The 17,561-nt window shown below is 39.0% G+C and overlaps 2 protein-coding genes across 3 annotated transcripts; one reads left to right on the top strand and one right to left on the bottom strand.

Moving 5' to 3' along the window:
• The first annotated feature begins 56 nt into the window (after positions 1 to 56).
• cdhr2 (cadherin related family member 2) lies at positions 57 to 11,596 on the top strand. The gene is made up of 31 exons (XM_004073521.3): positions 57 to 387; positions 1,387 to 1,443; positions 1,526 to 1,585; positions 1,680 to 1,819; positions 1,897 to 1,947; positions 2,031 to 2,120; positions 2,202 to 2,291; positions 2,364 to 2,486; positions 3,252 to 3,398; positions 3,497 to 3,572; positions 3,664 to 3,773; positions 3,942 to 4,148; positions 4,255 to 4,404; positions 4,512 to 4,673; positions 4,748 to 4,809; positions 4,902 to 5,145; positions 6,358 to 6,597; positions 6,684 to 6,753; positions 6,831 to 7,415; positions 7,545 to 7,616; positions 8,314 to 8,363; positions 8,455 to 8,606; positions 8,707 to 8,803; positions 8,889 to 8,977; positions 9,077 to 9,148; positions 9,630 to 9,765; positions 9,877 to 9,998; positions 10,084 to 10,191; positions 10,283 to 10,366; positions 10,535 to 10,577; positions 10,671 to 11,596. The coding sequence occupies exons 1-31, from the start codon at positions 378 to 380 to the stop codon at positions 10,815 to 10,817; spliced, it is 3,846 nt and encodes a 1,281-aa protein (XP_004073569.1). The 5' UTR covers positions 57 to 377; the 3' UTR covers positions 10,818 to 11,596.
• Positions 11,143 to 17,453, bottom strand: gprin1 (G protein regulated inducer of neurite outgrowth 1). Of its 2 annotated transcripts, none has more exons than XM_020706700.2 (4): positions 17,151 to 17,453; positions 16,916 to 16,978; positions 14,746 to 16,374; positions 11,143 to 14,375 (listed from the first exon to the last, which is right to left on the bottom strand). In XM_020706700.2, the coding sequence occupies exon 4, from the start codon at positions 14,342 to 14,344 to the stop codon at positions 12,314 to 12,316; it is 2,031 nt and encodes a 676-aa protein (XP_020562359.1). In that variant the 5' UTR covers positions 14,345 to 14,375; positions 14,746 to 16,374; positions 16,916 to 16,978; positions 17,151 to 17,453; the 3' UTR covers positions 11,143 to 12,313. The 2 variants fall into 2 exon arrangements, with proteins under 2 accessions (XP_020562359.1, XP_020562360.1); XM_020706701.2 differs by having other exon boundaries at positions 11,143 to 14,372; positions 17,151 to 17,452.
• Positions 17,454 to 17,561: the final 108 nt, after the last annotated feature.

Raw genomic sequence — 17,561 nt, 5'->3', positions numbered from 1 at the left:
TCAGAGACAAGGGTTGATCAGATTCTGACTGTGGTTTTGGTGTTCAGTACCAGTACGGCACAGTGCTTCTAAGAGGGTGGATCGGGAAATGATAACTGAGATGAACATTTTATTTACTGCTCAGCTAGAACCTTCTTGTGATTTGCGGCTTGTAAGAGTTAACACATCTTATCTTTTTGATTCCATCGAGCATCTTTTATTGTTTTTTTTATTGAACTCTATTGAGTGCAGGAAGGGAGGGAGTGAGGTGGAGGCTGTTGCTTGTACATCTCAATTTGCGTTAATCATTTATGTTTACAACTCTGACACGACTATCTCCAGGAGGAACAAGAGCCAAAGGTCTCACCTGAACATCAGAACATCGAAACCCTCTGCGAATGCTGTCCGGTAAGCCTCAATGCTTCATCTGAAAGCCTTTTTAGTCTATAATTTATGGTTGTTTGGGATAAAATAACACAAATATTTTTAAAATGAAAACTTGTATTAGGTGTGGTTTTGTAAAGATTTAAGTTTGGATTAAAAAATGTTCTTTTCAAGTTTATAAAAAAACATCCTCTGGATGATTTAACCATCTAATTCAACCTTTGCTTGTCCATCAAAAAAAAAAAAAAGAAAAAGGATTTTTTAAAACCACCAATCCCCCGAAAAAATGGATATATTTGATATTTGTATATTTTTAATAACAAATATGTGAGATCATAGGTGTTTGTCTGTAAATGAGGTACATCTCCAAACTTTCTATAAAATGTATTCAAGTGAATTTGAAAAACACTGATAATTAAAGTATTTTATGGGTAGGAGGCATATATAAAACGTAATAATATGAACAAATTTAAAATGATCTGATTTTCATTAAGAGAAAAATACCACTTGTTGGGGGGTCTAAAATTGATTAAATATTGATCTTAACCCTAGTAGGATTTTGAATGCTCTTATGGAAATACAAAGCTATTGAAAAAAATTGATTTGTTGGCACAGAAAAAACGGTCTTCAGTCACAATCAATCGATATACATTTCTTTTTTACGGTGAACTTTAGGTTTGACAAGACCTGGAGGTTGTTGTACTTTTTTACAAACGAAACTGTACTTAGATGACCTGCTGTGCCGTGATTGCTGTAGTTCATAGGTGTGGTCAAACATGGAATAAGCGTTTAAATTTTAACTTATATAAGTCGGGCTCATTGCTTTGTTCATAGGGACGCTGACACATTCATTTCAAAGTTGACTGTTTTGTCTTTAGCAAAACATTAAGTTGTTAGAATGAAACTTTTTAAAACTGATATTTTTGCACTTGTGTTTACCAACTTGGGAAGTCGTAGTTACTAATTTGGTCACTAGTAGCTTTATTTTGACCTTTTTTCTCCTCTACGTGTTGTTATTTTCAGACATGAGGGGCATCACAGGAGTGATCCTACTGTTGTCCCTTGTCAGCTTAATAAAAGGTGAGTATTTAGCTGGTTTTATTTTCTTTTTATACTTTTTTGTTTGCATATTTACCTATTTTTTTCATTTTTTTTTTTGCAGCTAACAGCAGCCCTACAATAACTACGTTTGTTTACAACGTGTGTGAAGATTTTGCGATAGGTACGTGGGAATTTTGAAAATGACAGCTTTGTTTCCCCTTTTTTTTAAACCTGGCCCATGTTTTTAATGTAATTGCACTGGTGTCAATGAACAGGTGCCATTGCATTTCAAATCGAAGCAACAGATGAAGACAATGACCCGCTGACATACACACTGTCTGGATCCAACGCGGCATACTTTGAAGTTAATGCAGCCACGGGACATGTAGCAGTAAAAATCCCACTTGATAGAGAGGTACATTACCATAGGTCTGAACAACTTTTCTTCATTTGGAGACTTTCACTTGACAATGCATTATCTTTTTGTTTTAGAGTACAAATGTAATGGCACTTCAAGTCATCGTCTCTGACGGTCCCAATCAGGTAAAATATTGCTTTGTTTACTTCTATTTATTGACTTTTTGTGAATTTCTTTACTTTATTACCCTAAACTACATGTATTTTAGACTCCAGGAGACCTAACCCTAATCTTATTGGATGCCAATGACAACAGACCCATATTTGATCAGCCGTCTTATGACATTTCTATTCCTGAAGTGAGTGATGTTAATATTTTAACCTAATTAGAGGCAGATATTTGTTATAGTTTTTTTAAAATCTTTGTTCTTTTTTTTTAGACCACTGCTGTAGGTTCATCTCTGTTCAAGGTTTCAGCCAATGATGCAGACACTGGAGCTGCTGGTGTTGTTAGTTACAGCATCACAATGGTAACAGAAAAAGGAGTGGAAAAAAAGTCTTGTAATTTTATAATGTCATGCCAACTAAGATTTTTTTTCCAGGTCACTCCAAGCAATGGCGTGGGTCTTTTTGATATTGTTAGCACGACTGGTGAAGTAAAATTAAAGGGAAAACTCAACTACAACACCCTGGGTACCTTCTATCGGCTCCAGATTACTGCAACTGTGAGTTTAAACATGAGCTTAAACATCATTTGTCTCAACTACAAGATTTTATAAGGTCTGAGCTAAAAATATTTTTGGCAAAAAACTTTTAAGACCAAATACCAATCCTTATAGTAAGAATATATTTCTGGATTTGTTTATAGTTCCATTACATTTTGAGCCTTTGTTATAAGATTTGAACAATATTGACAATACTTTTTGTTATTATTATTTCCTTTTTTTTAAAGTAAATTATAAAAGTATTTTATCAATAAACCTAATGACATAATCCTTCACTTCGAGACATGGCAATTATTACGAAACAAAGAATAAAAATGAAATAAACAAATATCATTATTATTTCAAGTAATCAGGTAACAGTTGATTATAGTTGCATAACCATCTATTAGTGTACTTCCTGAGAGCAATTGCAACTGGCAACCAAACCAATATTAAATAAACAAATGTAACTGAAAAACAGAAGTAGGTCATCTGACTTTAGTGATAAGAGGTGACCCAACCTGAATTTATTACAGTGGTATTGGCAACCCCTCCAGAGTTGGCCTTCCTTTACCCAACACTAGCTTGGATAGGCTCCACCAACTCCGTGATATTGAAATTGATAAGGGGGTCTGGAAGATGGTATATGGATGGCATTGGATCAATTATCCATCTTCAACGCTCATAGGCACTCCAATTTCATTAATGTAAATAATTTTAGATCACTTGACAGGCATCACTGTATACTGTATCAACACCTGAGTGACTCTTTTTCCCTTGTGACAGGATGGTGGAGGCAAATGTAATACTGAGGACGTGATTATCCTCTCAAGCAATATTTTCTCCATCGTCACGGTTGTGGACATGCCAGACCTCGACCCGCAGTTTGTTGGGACGCCATATTCAGGGGCAGTCTTAGAACACACAGGTGTGGTAAGTGCCACAGGATTTTTTTTTATCATTGAAAAAATAAATATTCCACTAATACATCTAATTCTATAATTTTTTTTCTTTTTTTTGTCTTTTGACAGGGTCATTCAGTGTTAGAAGTGAATGCCTTTGACCCGGACACAGGAGTGGATGACCCCATGATTTATACCATTGAAGGTGAGCTGAAACGACTTAAGATAGAGAAAACTTCTTTATTTATTTTTTCTTCAAGGGCAAAATCACATTTTCCCATCGCTGAATTTCACAGAATCCACACCACCAGGCCTGTTTGAAATCTCTGGCAATACTGGCGTCATTTTGGTCAAAGGAGATATTGACAGAGAAGTTGTTGGTGATACAGTGACCCTGACTGTGAAGGTAAAGATAAAAATAGTCCGAGTCCTGCAAAAGTAGAGCCTTGTGCAGGACAAAAATACATTTACAAAAATATCCACAATGTTTGAACTCATTTTAAGCTGCTTTTATTATTAAAATATTAATTTTAAGTAATAAATACATTTAGGTAAGTGATATGTTATGTTGCAGGCCACTGAAACTAACGACAACATCCACGGGGTCAAAGCCAGCACAACAACAACTTTTGATATCAGCATTCAGGACATCAACGACAACAAACCAGACTTCTATAAGTGTGCAGAGACTTGCGTTGTCACCTCCCAATTCACAGGGGAGGTGTTGGAACATTCTCTGGGATCCATCTCCTTTGACATGACAGTCAGAGATCCTGACAGGGTAGGAAATCAATGTCAAACCTCGTTATTTTACAAGAAAAAAACGAATGAGCTCAGAAGGTGTTTTTTTCAATCCAAGCCTGTTCACATCCTCTTTGATTTCACAGAACTCTCGAACTCAGCTAATTCTGGAGGGACCGGACAAAGATGTGTTTTCTGTGGAGCCCTCCTTCACCACCGTTGACACAGTCGTCCAGCTTCTCGTCAAGCAAACAGAAAAACTGGATTTTGAAAAAGTTCAACAAATAGTTCTTCAGGTAAATGTTAAAACAGGATTGCCTACAATTCTTTGTCACCTCAAGTGTGGTTGTTGAGGCTTAGGGAGGCTTTTAGGATGCTTTTCCATGCACGTGTCATGTTCTAGGTGGTTGCCTTCGATGACGAGGAGACTACTTTCCGGTCCACTGCTACAGTTACGATAAACATAAAGGACACCAATGACAACAGCCCTGTATTCCCTGAGGATACGTACAAACTGAGCATTGCTGAACACTCTGCTGTTGATACGGTTCTAGAAACCATAACTGTAAGTTCCCGACAACAATCCAGTCCCTATATAGTAAAGGTTATCATAGTTTCATTCTTTTTTTCTTTCAATAGGCAACTGATCCTGACACAATGGATCAAGGGAAAATTACTTACAAACTTCTTCCAGAAAACATGTATGTTTACGCTTCACCCTTACATACTTTACATGTATCTGCATATTTTAACACGACGTAACAAAACTAAATATTCTGCATCTGTGTTTTAGCCGACAATATTTTGATGTGAAGCCCACTACAGGGGAAGTCTACGTTAAGAACTCAGATCTGCTGGATCGGGAGCTAAGATCTCTGTACACAGCCACTCTGCAGGCCTTGGACTCAGAAACGAAGCCTGGGACCACAGTGCTGGAGATCACTTTGACTGATATTAATGACAAGACTCCGGTGATGAACCGAGAGTCTTACCTGGAGTTTGTTGAAGAGGGAAATAATGTTCAAGTCAAGATAGAAGTAAGTGTTACGACAGGAGGACAAGATCTGTTGTTTCTTGGAGTTATGGTAACAAATCAATTTAGAATCAAGTAGAATAGAATAGAATACAACCGAATAGAATAAAAACTTTATATAAACTTTAATTTCTTTTCCCCGTTGTGGGACCAATTTAAGTTCAATTAATTAATTCCTTCATTCAAAGTTTTTTATGAAGGTTTATCACACGAGAGATACTTGCAAATCCCGTTTTGCTAATCCAAGTCTCAAATCTTAAAAAGTTACAGTTAAAATAAACACTTTGTTGTCACGAATTGTCGATGTATCACTTATAGCTAATCAAAACAACAGAATAGCACACAGTTGGTGTTTACAAATGCAAAAGCACTGGAAAAATAGCAAACATATACAAATAAATGAATGACTGTTTAAAGGTAAAAAAGGTTCAGATCACTGTCTGGTGGGTCTAGATGACCCAACTCCAAACGTTAAAGTGCCAAGGATAGCACAAGGGTTACACGCTTTACAACAAAACATTTCACTTTTTTCAAAATAAAACAAAAGAAAATTAATTATTTAGCATATATGTTTTTAAGCCTTTTAAAAATGTTTTCACCTAAGTTGAATTTTAGATAAAGCGTAGACTTCTGGTGATATGATATTACAATAATAGTGAAAACACATGGTCATAATAACTTGTTCCAGAATTAACTTGTCAGGGTTTGAAAAGATGATTAAAAATATTGTAATCATCATAAATGGAGCCAAATAAATATGACATTTCTACTTTTCACAATTTTTATTTATTCACTAAATGTCAATGTCTTTAACACTTTTTTTTATAAATGTTTAACTAGTGGATTTGACGAAGGAAGAAGGGTGTGCATCAATAAAAGGAAACAAGTCCATGACCATTTTACCTTGCTTTTTTTTTTTTACTGTACACAAATTTGAATCTGACTGTTAGCCAGGACTCATCCAACTGTCATCAATTTTTAGCCCCATTGATGCCTGTTGATGCAAATATGCTCCAAAATTACCTTAATTTATCATCTACGAATGCAAAACCGAAGAATTAATTATAGCTGAAAATAAATTCAAAAAACGTTTATGCTCCAGAAACATGGCAAATTTATGATTTTAACTTGACTGTGCTTATACTGCCATTGGGAAAGGATCGCAGATGAATTAATAAAGTTTAACTGTTTGCTTATGTGTCTCTGCTGTGGACAGGCTACAGATGCAGATGAACCAGATACAGTCAACAGCCAAATTAAGTTCAGCATCAAGCCCAGCACTTATAGTCCCTCTTTCACCATCAACCCAGACACAGGCATTTTAATCAACAGTAAAGGTCTGGATCGGGAGGCACTGGATCCAGAACTGAACGGGAGAATCCAACTCACTGTTGTTGCCACAGACCAGGGAGATCCAAAACTGTTCAGCAGTGTTCCAGTTACCATCAGCGTAGAGGTAAAACTATGAGCAGCTGATTAGAACTGATGCAACAACCTCAGGTGAGGATTTTAACAGGTGTTTTTTTTTTAAATGCATCTCAGGATGTCAACGACAATGTGCCAGCGTTTAAATCCCCTTCTTATACTTTCTCTGTAAAAGAAGGACAGAAAGGTAAAGATTTTCATTAGAAGAGTTTTAAATTTTCACTACCAGGATTGGAAATTATATTGTTTTGTGGCTTCCATCAGGTGCACTTGTGGGGTCCGTTTACGCCGAGGATTTGGATCAAAGTTCCAACTTTAACCGAATTTCTTTCCGCATCATTGATGGGGGCTTCGGCAGCTTCATTGTTCAGAGCTCTCTCCATACCGAGGGCTACAAAGGAGACATCTCTGTGGACCCAGACATCGAGCTGGACTACGAGAGCTCCCGCAAAAGTTTCACACTGAAGGTGGAGGCATTGGATCTTGGAAATGAGAAAGACGACGTCCTGGTGGAGGTGAATGTGGTGGATGTGAATGATGAGAGGCCCGAGTTCGACCAAGTAGCACCCTTGAATGTGAAGGAGAACACCACCATCACTGACCCTGTAGGGAAATTTACAGCACAGGACAAAGATGGAAACCACTCCTTGGTTTATGAGCTAGAGTCAGTCAACTGCAGGTGCAGTGGCATCTGGGAACCCTGCAGCTTTTTTACCCTAAACCCAGCAGGGGAGGTTCTACTCGATCTAGACTATGTTTTGGATTATGAAGTGTGTGACCTAGCGCTGGTGGAGGCTCAGGTGGTGGACAAATACACTGAGAAAGGGGAAAACAACAGTGCTATTCCAGGTATTCTGTCTTTTTTAAATGCAATATAAATGCATAAGTATGAATAGAAAATAAGAAAACCATAAAATGAAAGTGCAACAACTTGGACTAAATTCGGTTTACCATCATTTATCTCTGGCATCCTTTCAGGAAAAATGGAAATCAACATTGAAGACATCAATGACAACGCTCCAGAATTCATTTACTCAGATAGTGTTTATGGTGAGTATGAATTAAAAGTCAACATACACAAACGTTGATAGACTGACTAATTTTAAAATTAACTAAAAACAATTACTTGAAATAAGAATCAGGAAAATGCACACAGGAATTTAAAATAAGAAGCCAAAATTATTTTGACAAACAAGTTTAGATTTGGGTTTGGAAATGGTTTATTTCAAGCAAACAAAGCAAAATTAAAACTAAACAAGACAAACAACAGATAAATATAGATAGATGGATGGATGGATAGATGGATGGATAGATAGATAGATAGATAGATAGATAGATAGATAGATAGATAGATAGATAGATAGATAGATAGATAGATAGATAGATAGATAGATAGATAGATAGATAGATAGATAGATAGATAGATAGATAGATAGATAGATAGATAGATAGATAGATAGATAGATAGATAGATAGATAGATAGATGATAGATAGATAGATAGATAGATAGATAGATAGATAGATAGATAGATAGATAGATAGATAGATAGATAGATAGATAGATAGATAGATAGATAGATAGATAGATAGATAGATAGATAGATAGATAGATAGATCCAGATAACTCTTTTTGAAACACAGAGGAACCATCCTCACATACTTTCTTATGAAATCCATATTTTAAGTGATTCAACTGTACAAGTGGTGGTTGTAAGGTTAAGGTCATTTGTCTGCCTTTTACATTAGTTGTGGTGGCCGAAACGGCAAGTACAGGGACATCTGTTGCACGAGTCACAGTAAGTATAAAGTAAATGTTGTCCAATGATGACATTTCATGACTTCAAACACAGCTTCCACATTTGCTCACATGCCTTCTGGTGCTACCAGGCTTCAGACAAAGATTCTGGATTAAACAGACAGATTGACTTTGAAGTCACAGTAGTCCAGTTTGAGAACGACAAAAATGAGACTGCTGACAGGAAGCTACTGTTTGAGGCTGTCACTACGCAGCAACAGGACACTTTTATTGGTATTATTCAGTGAGTACAAAGCCATTTAAAAAACCTAAATCTTACTGTACATGGTCTTCTGTTTTTAAGTGGGGTATTGTGAGTAAACACAACTCTGTTCTTTCCACAGAACTACAGAAAGCCTTGACATGACTGTCCGAGGGAGATATTTGGTAACAGTGAGAGCGACGGATAAAGGCGGGCTCCACACAGACACTGTCCTGAAAGTGAGCGATTGAAAGTTGCTTTGGGAATCACTTCTTTGCAATTTCAACAGTGCACAAGTATGGAAAGTGTTTGTCCTTTTTGCAGATTTTCAACATTGATGAAACCTTTAAAGTTGAACTGGAGTTTGGAATTTCAGAAGTGGAGGTTCAGAGCAAGCTCTTTCAAATCACAAGGTGCATTTCTGGCTTTCTGCAAAGCACAAATCCCAGAAGTATAAGCGCATTTTAACTTGTGTTACTTTGACTAATTGTTTTTTTCTCCTGTTTTACCAGGGCACTTGAAAGAGCCACAGATGCACATGTAAAAATTGTCGCCATTAGATCGGAGATTGGTTCACAATCCAGGCAAGTTTCTTGGCCTTGATGTCCCATTTAGTTATTTATAAAACAAAGGTTCTAAATCACAAGTAAAGGACAAAATAAGTCCCAATCAGACCGTTTCAGTCTACTGCCTTTTGGTGGGCTCTGACAGTACAAGCCGCCTGATTCTTACAGAATTTCCCTTTGATTCTTGCACATTTGTTTGATTCTTACACATTTTTAAATCTGATTTTTATCCTATTTATTTGTCTGTATTGACTGCCCGCATTAAAAAGAACTGTTCTTGAATTTCATGGGTAATGACAATAAAAGCTATCCATTCCATTCTATTCTATTTTATTTCCTGCACATCCTCTTTTTGTTCACTAGGTGGTGCGAGTGATCCTTTGGCCAAAATAATTTTTTTATTTGAAGCAAAAAGATCATTTTTGCTCTTCAAGCTGCAAACACAATGGATCTGTGTTTGTTAATTTGGATGAGTGATTGTTCTGCATTCTTCTCTCAGGAATATTGAGAAGACGGTTATAGTGGCTTATTTTGTTTACTCCAATGGAGTGCCTCTCAGCACCAGTGATGTGGATAAGGGGCTTGCTGATCCTGAACATTTTGAAGAACTGAAAGCGCTCGGTCTCAGCAGCATTGTAAGTGTGGGGAGTTTGGTCGATAGTTTTGTGAAAATGAGGGCCTCTTGTGTATCCATGACCCAAATAGACATTAATGGACTAAGGAAGGATTGCTCACCTGTTTCTTAGACGGAGGTTTCTGAAAAAGAAGATCCAGGAGACCCTGTGAAATACGCTCTGCTTGGGATTCTGGGAGGCCTCATCATTGTAATGATTGTCCTCACCACTTCGCTTCTGTGCACTCGCAGGAAGTAAGATAATCAATTTGGTATAAAATACTTTTTGAATTAGCTTTGACTTCAAATAATCAATGAGTGTTCTCATTTCCCACAACAGCTACAGGAGGAAGCTGAAGGCCGCTGAAGCCATGAAATCCACTGTGAATTCTGACAACCAGAAAGGAGGGCCGGTGGTTCCTGGAACCAACAAGTACACGATGGAAGGGTGAGGGAACACTTTCAGCAAGACGTATGACTAACTTTGAAGAAGTCTTAGACGTGAACGCATAACTCTTCTTTTGTATTCTCATTGACAGAGCTAATCCAGTGCTTAATCTCCACTACGACACCATGATATCCCTGGACATAGATGAGCAGACCTCAGATGTGGACAAAGTCAGGTAAAGATAACTTCCCCCCTATTTTTTTCAGATTGCTCTATTTCTAGATTTTTTTTCAAAACTAACTTATGTGGTAAATGAAATCCAACAAAACACAAATCACATCTTTCTATATTGCATTCTTCCATCTTAATAAAATAACTTATTTTTTTCCTCTTTTAACCTCAGCCTGAACTCTCTGGACAACAGTGACTTTATTGACAGTGGCTCGGTGAGTTCTTATTTACAAACTGATTTTCACTTGCAGCTCGCAACACTGAGATGCAATTGTATGCTAAAAACGTGTCCGTTCTACAATAAACAGGTCACGATGAAGGAGAAAAAAAGTGATGATGAGTCATCAGAGGACGGTGAAGCTTTTGATGCGTTAGCCCGGCTGGGCAAGAATAAATCAGCCAACAACCCTCAAGTTGGTTTCATTAACCCGGCATTTGACACAACAGATCTGTGATGGAAATAAAAGAATAATTCCACAAATGGACAGAATCAAGAAAACCAAATCCAAGATCTTAGTTATCTTTTGTTGGATGAAGATCTCCATTTCAATTGGAACTCTGTTTTACTTTTACCGATGTATTGTTGAGTGAAAAATGCATGAGTCCTGGCTCATAAGCAACAAATTATTGAAACTTGTGCGGAAGCAGACTAAAATGGAACATAAAGGTCGATTTTGTTATTTTCATCTTTTATCTGGGCTTAGAATTTTTAACTTCACAAACAAGACAACAGAGCAAAGACTAGGTTTGAAAAATAAACCCACAAGGATAAATGATGACATTTGTTGTCAAACTCAGGGATTTAGATAAAGATTAACATTTTATTTTTCTCAAAAAGTTCTATTGCTAACATTTGAACACAAGCAATTACGTCAAGCAAAAGAATCACTTTATTTAAGCAATTGCGTAAAGCTGTTTGGTTTTCTTTGAAATAATCTGTAAATAGGCTTTGTTATCCCATTAATCATTTGCAGACACTAATAAAATAACCAAAAAATGAAAAAAAAAATACAAGATTGTTTGATTTGAGTATGCAAGATGAATCATTGTTTGTGAAAATCTTAGTTCATTTACCAGTGTTTGCTCTCAGTTCTGAGCTCCTGCTGCTGAAACGAGACTTTGTTCAGTGTCTTTCTGCCAGCAGCAGATGGAAAAAGATGGCTTTACTGTTTACTCACAACCGAGTGAATGTATCACGAGTGCAATCTGTGAATAAAATCAGTTTCTCTTCGAATGTGGACGATAAATCTGTGAACATCTTAAAATTATAAGCAATTTCCATCACACAAGTAACAACTGAGCATCATTAGCAGCACCAGAAATACAGTTAAGAGCCAAAACTAATAACACACTTAAAAAAAAGATAATTGTGCGCGCTGTCCCAACATTACTACACATTTTTCACTATGTAACCAATCAAAGCAGCATATCAAATGTACAAAAAGCCAACACTAATGGCAGAGCCTACTTTTACACACACATCAAATTAACATTTAGCAACAAACCACACAGTCTCAAGTGGAAATGCTCCTCATGTCTGTATTGAGCTTGTGAGAAAACAGGAGGGCTGGTTGCCATGGTCTCATGTAGTCTTAGGTGCATAAAAAAGCACCAACAGCCAAATGACTCAGTGGACAGCTGAATGGAGAAATACATTAAAGCTGAGGCTGATGTAACATGTTCAGGTCACAGCCTGGAGTCCATTCACTCAATGTGAAGTGATTAAAAAGTAATTTCTTGAGAAAAGTGGGAAAAAAACACAATAGTATGGCTGTTTCTCTATGGTAATGCTTCAAAGAACAAGCTTTTCAAGCTTTTGTGCTTATTTATCTTCTGTGAGGACTTGTTTCTCACCTCTCCCCCATCACGTCAGGCTGAAGTGACTCAATGCCACGCCGAGTTTGAGTTTCCAGTTCATTTTCTGCTGCCAGATGTTTCATGAAGATTCTCCTCACTCCGTGGTGTGAGCTCTGGAGCAACAGTGCGGCTGCTGCATGTTCTCCATCAGCTGGCGGAAAGGGTTTCTTCGGCGTCGGTTCACTTTCCTGTCCTCCCTCCTTTTACCGCCACAGCCCTTTCCTGAACCCCCCTGCACTAACTCTGTAGTGAGGGGTGTGGCTGAGGGGTTGAGCGGAGGTGGGGGTGGCAAAGAGGTCTGCCTCTTTTGCTTCTTCACCTGTTTCTCCAGGTGTTTCTGGATGGCAGAGCCCAGCACGGCCACCTCCACCACGGCTCCGTACACCTCCCACGTCATCCCTTTTTCATCCCAGCTCACCTCCTGCACTGGTTCCTCACACTTCTCGTCGTCTGTATTATTACAGTTTATTGTTTCCTCTTTGTCCTCTGCCTTTTCATCTTTATTAACTTGTTCTTCTTTTTCATCCTCAGTTACTGGCTCCTTTTTCTCTTCCTCCTCAGTTATTTTCTCCTCAATGCTGACCCCTCTCTTGATATCAGGAAAAGTTGTAGCAATAGGGGTTCTTGGGGTCATGGGTGCCGTAGCAACAGAGCGGAATTCCACTTCTTGGCCCACCTGCAGCTCAGCGTCTTTAGTTTCTGTGCATACAGCTGCAAATTTCCCAAAAGTACTTGGGAAGCAAAAGGCTTGGTCTCCCTCTGGAGGGGTCATGGGGCTGGTCGCTGCAGACTGACACTGCACCACCTCCAGGCTCACTTGCGTGCGGATGTTGTGGCAGCCGAATGGAGCTGGAGATTCAGGAATTGGAGATTTGATTGGAGAAGCATCTGCCGTCTCTTCACATGCATCTTTTCTTTCAGTCACCTCCAAACTTTCAGCTCTCATACATGGTTTTCCTTCTTCTTTAGCCTGTTTTTGCTTTTGCTCGGGGTCTGATGTGTCATGTGTCTTTTCATCTGTGCTTTTTTCGTCATTTTTGTTCGCTCGACCTTCCTCACATTCATCTACCTTAATCGTCTCTGATTCAACTACATATGAATCAGCCTGTTCTTCATCCTCGTCTTCATTATTACCATGATGTGTCACCAAAATTGTAATATCTTGATCCATGCTTCCCATCCTCTGTTGCTTGTTCTGCTGATTGCTGTTCTCCACAGTCCCTTTTGAATCACGTGACCCAGCCGTCAGAAAGGTGCTGGCGTTCCCTGGAGATCCACTTGAAACGGGGTCGGATTCTTTAGCGACCATCTTGACAGCATTTGTTTTCTGTGACTCCACTTCCTCTTGACTTGTTACAATCGAAACCACTTGTTGGCTATTGTTACTCTGTTCCTGTCCGTTTTTCTCCTTTTCCTTCATCTGTACAGTTTCTTTTCCAACCAGTGCCGGGAAAGCTGTGGCATATGGTGTTTTTGGGGTCATAGGGGAGGTGGCAACAGAGCAAAACTCCACCTGCTGACCCACCTGCAGGCCAGTGTCCGTGGTGTCACCACCAGCATCAGATTTCCCAAAAGTACTTGGAAAGAAAAAGGAGCTTTCACCCTGGGGAGGAGTCATGGGGCTGGTGGCTGCTGAGCGGCACTGCACCACCTCCAAGCTCACTTGAGTGCGAATGTGGTTTTGCCCGAAGGGGGCTGGTGAGCGGGGGTCAGAAGGGTCTGGAGTCAGTGGCACCGGAAGAGAGATGCTGTCAGTGGCTGCATCACTTTCGCATTCAAAAACTGCGTCTGTGTCCTGCGCTTCTCCGTCACTGGGGCGGATTTTAGATATTGTTATATTGTTTTTTGTTGCTGTTGCTTCATCTGCTGCAGGCTGCTGTGCCCAGGGCATTTCATCTTTATCACCTTTTTCTTCAGAAAGCACTTCTTTGGAAATTGCATTTTTCACTGTGTCCTCTTCAGAGTTGGTATTCTGAAAAAGTTCTGGCTGATTGTCTTCTTGACACGAACGTCCATCTCCTGCAGAGTTTTGCTTTGAGTTTACCTGCCTTTCTCCATCATCTGTCTTCTCACAAAGCTGATGTTCCTCCATCAAACCTTTCGTCTCGTTCTTTAGACTTCCCATTTTGTCTGCATTAATGTGGAAGAATAACCTGCTGGGCAAAGCACAGCACAGAAATTCTGTTTTTGCAAACCCACGCAAGAGTGAAGAACAAAACATCAGCTTGCTTTTCTGATAAAAGCAATACTCTGCAAAATGAAATAGAAATAAAGACTAAGAAGGATCATGTGTGACCAAGCAACATTATTGTTGCACTCTCATTTCAGCATCACAGAGCGCTGAGAAGTAAAAAATACTGACGGTAAACACTAATACTAACAGCCTTTTTGTTTGTTTATAAGTCAAGCTGTGCAAGCGGGATTTTGGTTCATCGTTGCACCAAAAACATGCACGTGTAGTCATGCTGTGGCATCAAAAATAACAACATGACATGAAAGCGATGAAATTTAAAGTCGGGGACATACCTTCAGCAGCCAAAGTCAGACTGAAGCCTCTCCACAACTCTTCTTCAGGTTCACCTCAAACATTTCAGATCTCCGCACCAACCAAGATCGACATCTGTCCTCACGTGTTTGATTGATTCTGATTGCACTGGCTACAGGTTCGGCTCTAGAAGAATCTATCTTAGGCAATCCTCGCTCTTTAGACTCTGCCTGTGTCTGGCGAAAAGCTCCACATTTCCAGTTTCCTTGGAAACCACGGCTGGGTTCTGGCAGTGAGTGGTAATGCAATGACAAAATCTCTGTACAGCTCTCTAATCATAAGGAAATCATAGTAATTAGCTTCAGGTTGTCATATAGCAGCACAATAGCAGACAGATAAAGCTGCCATCGACTGAGAAGGTTTTCCTATAGAAATTATCAAATAAAACTAAAGTAGGTGATAAATGCTTTTACGTCATTACAAGTGATCACTACAAGAGTTTTTGAAGGGTGGGAAAATGTGCCAATGAGGGGGTGGTTGAAAATAATAAAAAGAAAATGCTGGCTTGTTTTCTCAGTTTGACAAATTTAACAAGCAGGAAAATAAGAGCACACAACTGCAGGTTAAGTCCAGGAAAGGCTCTTTCTGACTTTGGGAGGGGGCATAAGAGAAATTTTAGACACGGTGAATGTTCTGCTGCCACTGTACTTGACAGACAACAGAGCAGTTCACCCTAAAGGAGCCTGGAGAAAGCAGAGCGGCGCCTCCCACACAAGCAGGCACTTGTGAAGCGAAAGGTTTCACGCTCCTTCCTCCACCCATCCTCTTTGCTTTCTGACACACGTTCCCTTCTGTGATTTTTGATAAAAACCGCTGTGGGAAATGCAAGATGTTTATACTTCTTTGGTTTTGGAAAATCTTCACTGGTATTGGTTTTTACTGGTGTGCTTAACCTGACCAGAACACTGTGTACTGCCAGAAACAGATTCGCCATCCAATGCAAAGGCCTCGACCAATCCTAAGCTACCAATAAGAGCTGTTGCCTAGCAACCGCATCTTGTCAGTGAGGGAGGTGGGCTGTAGAGAACCAGGGCAGACGGCTCACATCACACTTTTAGCAGGAACCATCGGCCCGCCAAAGGTCATCTCCTCAGCAATGTGTTTGTAATAACGACCGTGTTAAGTTGATGAGTGCTCTTCACTTTGCAAATATGGGATGTGTCACAGATACTGGGCTTCTACAGTTACTCAGTGTTATCTCTGCTGTATGTGGCAGAGTAACACATTTGATGAACCTGAGAGAGAAATTGGAGGTATTTTTTTATTTATTTCCCAAAAATAACCACATGTGAAGAAACCTGCCAAAAAGCAAGTAACACAAATGCAGATTTAGAGCAAAGAGAATATACTTATGTAACTTTTCTACTGGAATGGTTGCTGTGTGGGTACATTCACAGCATTTAGGTTTGATATATTTATATATCTTTTTTGCAGTTTGTTTAACAAAAGCGCAATTCTTTTTTTTTGGATGCTGAGACAAAACATTTCAGTCAGAGCTGCTCATTCCTTTCGGCTTTCCATTTGTTGTCCAAAGACCCTGATGGTGTCGCTGGCTTTGTCCGCAGCTTTACCGATGGCAGCCTGGCTCTGCCTGCTGACATCTTGCGCAGCTTTAGAGTTGGAATGAAGCAACAGAAAGATTGGAAAAGTTAAACCAATTGACAAAGTGGTTTAAAAGACGCACTCAGATTTAAGATATTGGAAACTTGAGCATCTGGTGCGATACTCCAGTTTAAAAAATAATAATCTTGTTTTAGATTTGAGATTAAGTTCAATTTGAGTTCAATTAACTCAGAAAGTAGTGTTAAAATAATTGGTACAGGACTGTAAACCATCAGTTTCAAACCAATCTCTGATAATCTGAATCTTTTGAAAAAAATTATCCTAGTTTTAGTGAGTTTTTCTTATTTTGTGTCTTGCAAGAAAAATAACCTTATTATGAAAGTTTTTCAAAAGCAAAATAATCTTACTTTGAGAAAATATGTCTTAGTAACTAGATTTCTTTTCCTGAAACAGAACATTTTTTTAAATAATTTTAACCTTATTTCTGTGGGGGTTGTTTTTGCCTTGTAGAGCTTTTCATTGGACACAAAGCTTTGATTTTTAAGTTCATGTGTTTCAACATTCAGAACAAAAATAAATTAGATTTACCTGTGTTAACTGTTTCTTTTGAGGATTCTGCCACCTGCTGCACAGCATCTTGAGCTGCTTGCACTAAATACACACCACAGAGCAGAAAAGGAAAGGATCCAGAAAAAAAGCTGTTTTTTAAGACCAACTCGCCAACAGAACTATAACAGTAAGCAGACGTGTTTATGTCATTATACTGACATGTTAGTGTCGATATAATAACTTTTTTTTTAGATCCTATAGTTCTGCATAGTACCTGTGGTTTCTGTGATTCCTTTTGCCGCTGAGTGACTCGACCCTTTCAGGCTCTCAAAGGACTTCTTGAACGATGCCATGGCTCCCGTCTTTGCACCTGCAGCTTCCACGCATCCCCGTCCTGACTGTGAGGGGAGCGGCTGTTTAATACCCGCCGTTTGAGTCCGACACCACCTAGGCTGCACGTTCCAGCAGGATTAACCCAAACAAAGCCTGCCCAAAGAGACCCGATCAGACTGGAATTCTAAGTATGGCAACATCCCGCCAAGAGCCACAGCTTGCTCAGCAAATTTCACAGTTAACCCCCACAGACAGAATTGTACATAAACATTTCAGGATGGTATAAAAGGCAGCCCTTTAGACACCCCTCCAAAAAAAAGCAGATAAAAGAAGGCCATCAAAAACAATAATT

This window comes from Oryzias latipes, chromosome 10 (assembly GCF_002234675.1).
Source record: "Oryzias latipes chromosome 10, ASM223467v1".
NCBI classification, from domain to species: domain Eukaryota; kingdom Metazoa; phylum Chordata; class Actinopteri; order Beloniformes; family Adrianichthyidae; genus Oryzias; species Oryzias latipes.
The sequence above is the reverse complement of the archived record's forward strand: the minus strand, read 5'-3'. Positions and strand labels throughout refer to the sequence as shown.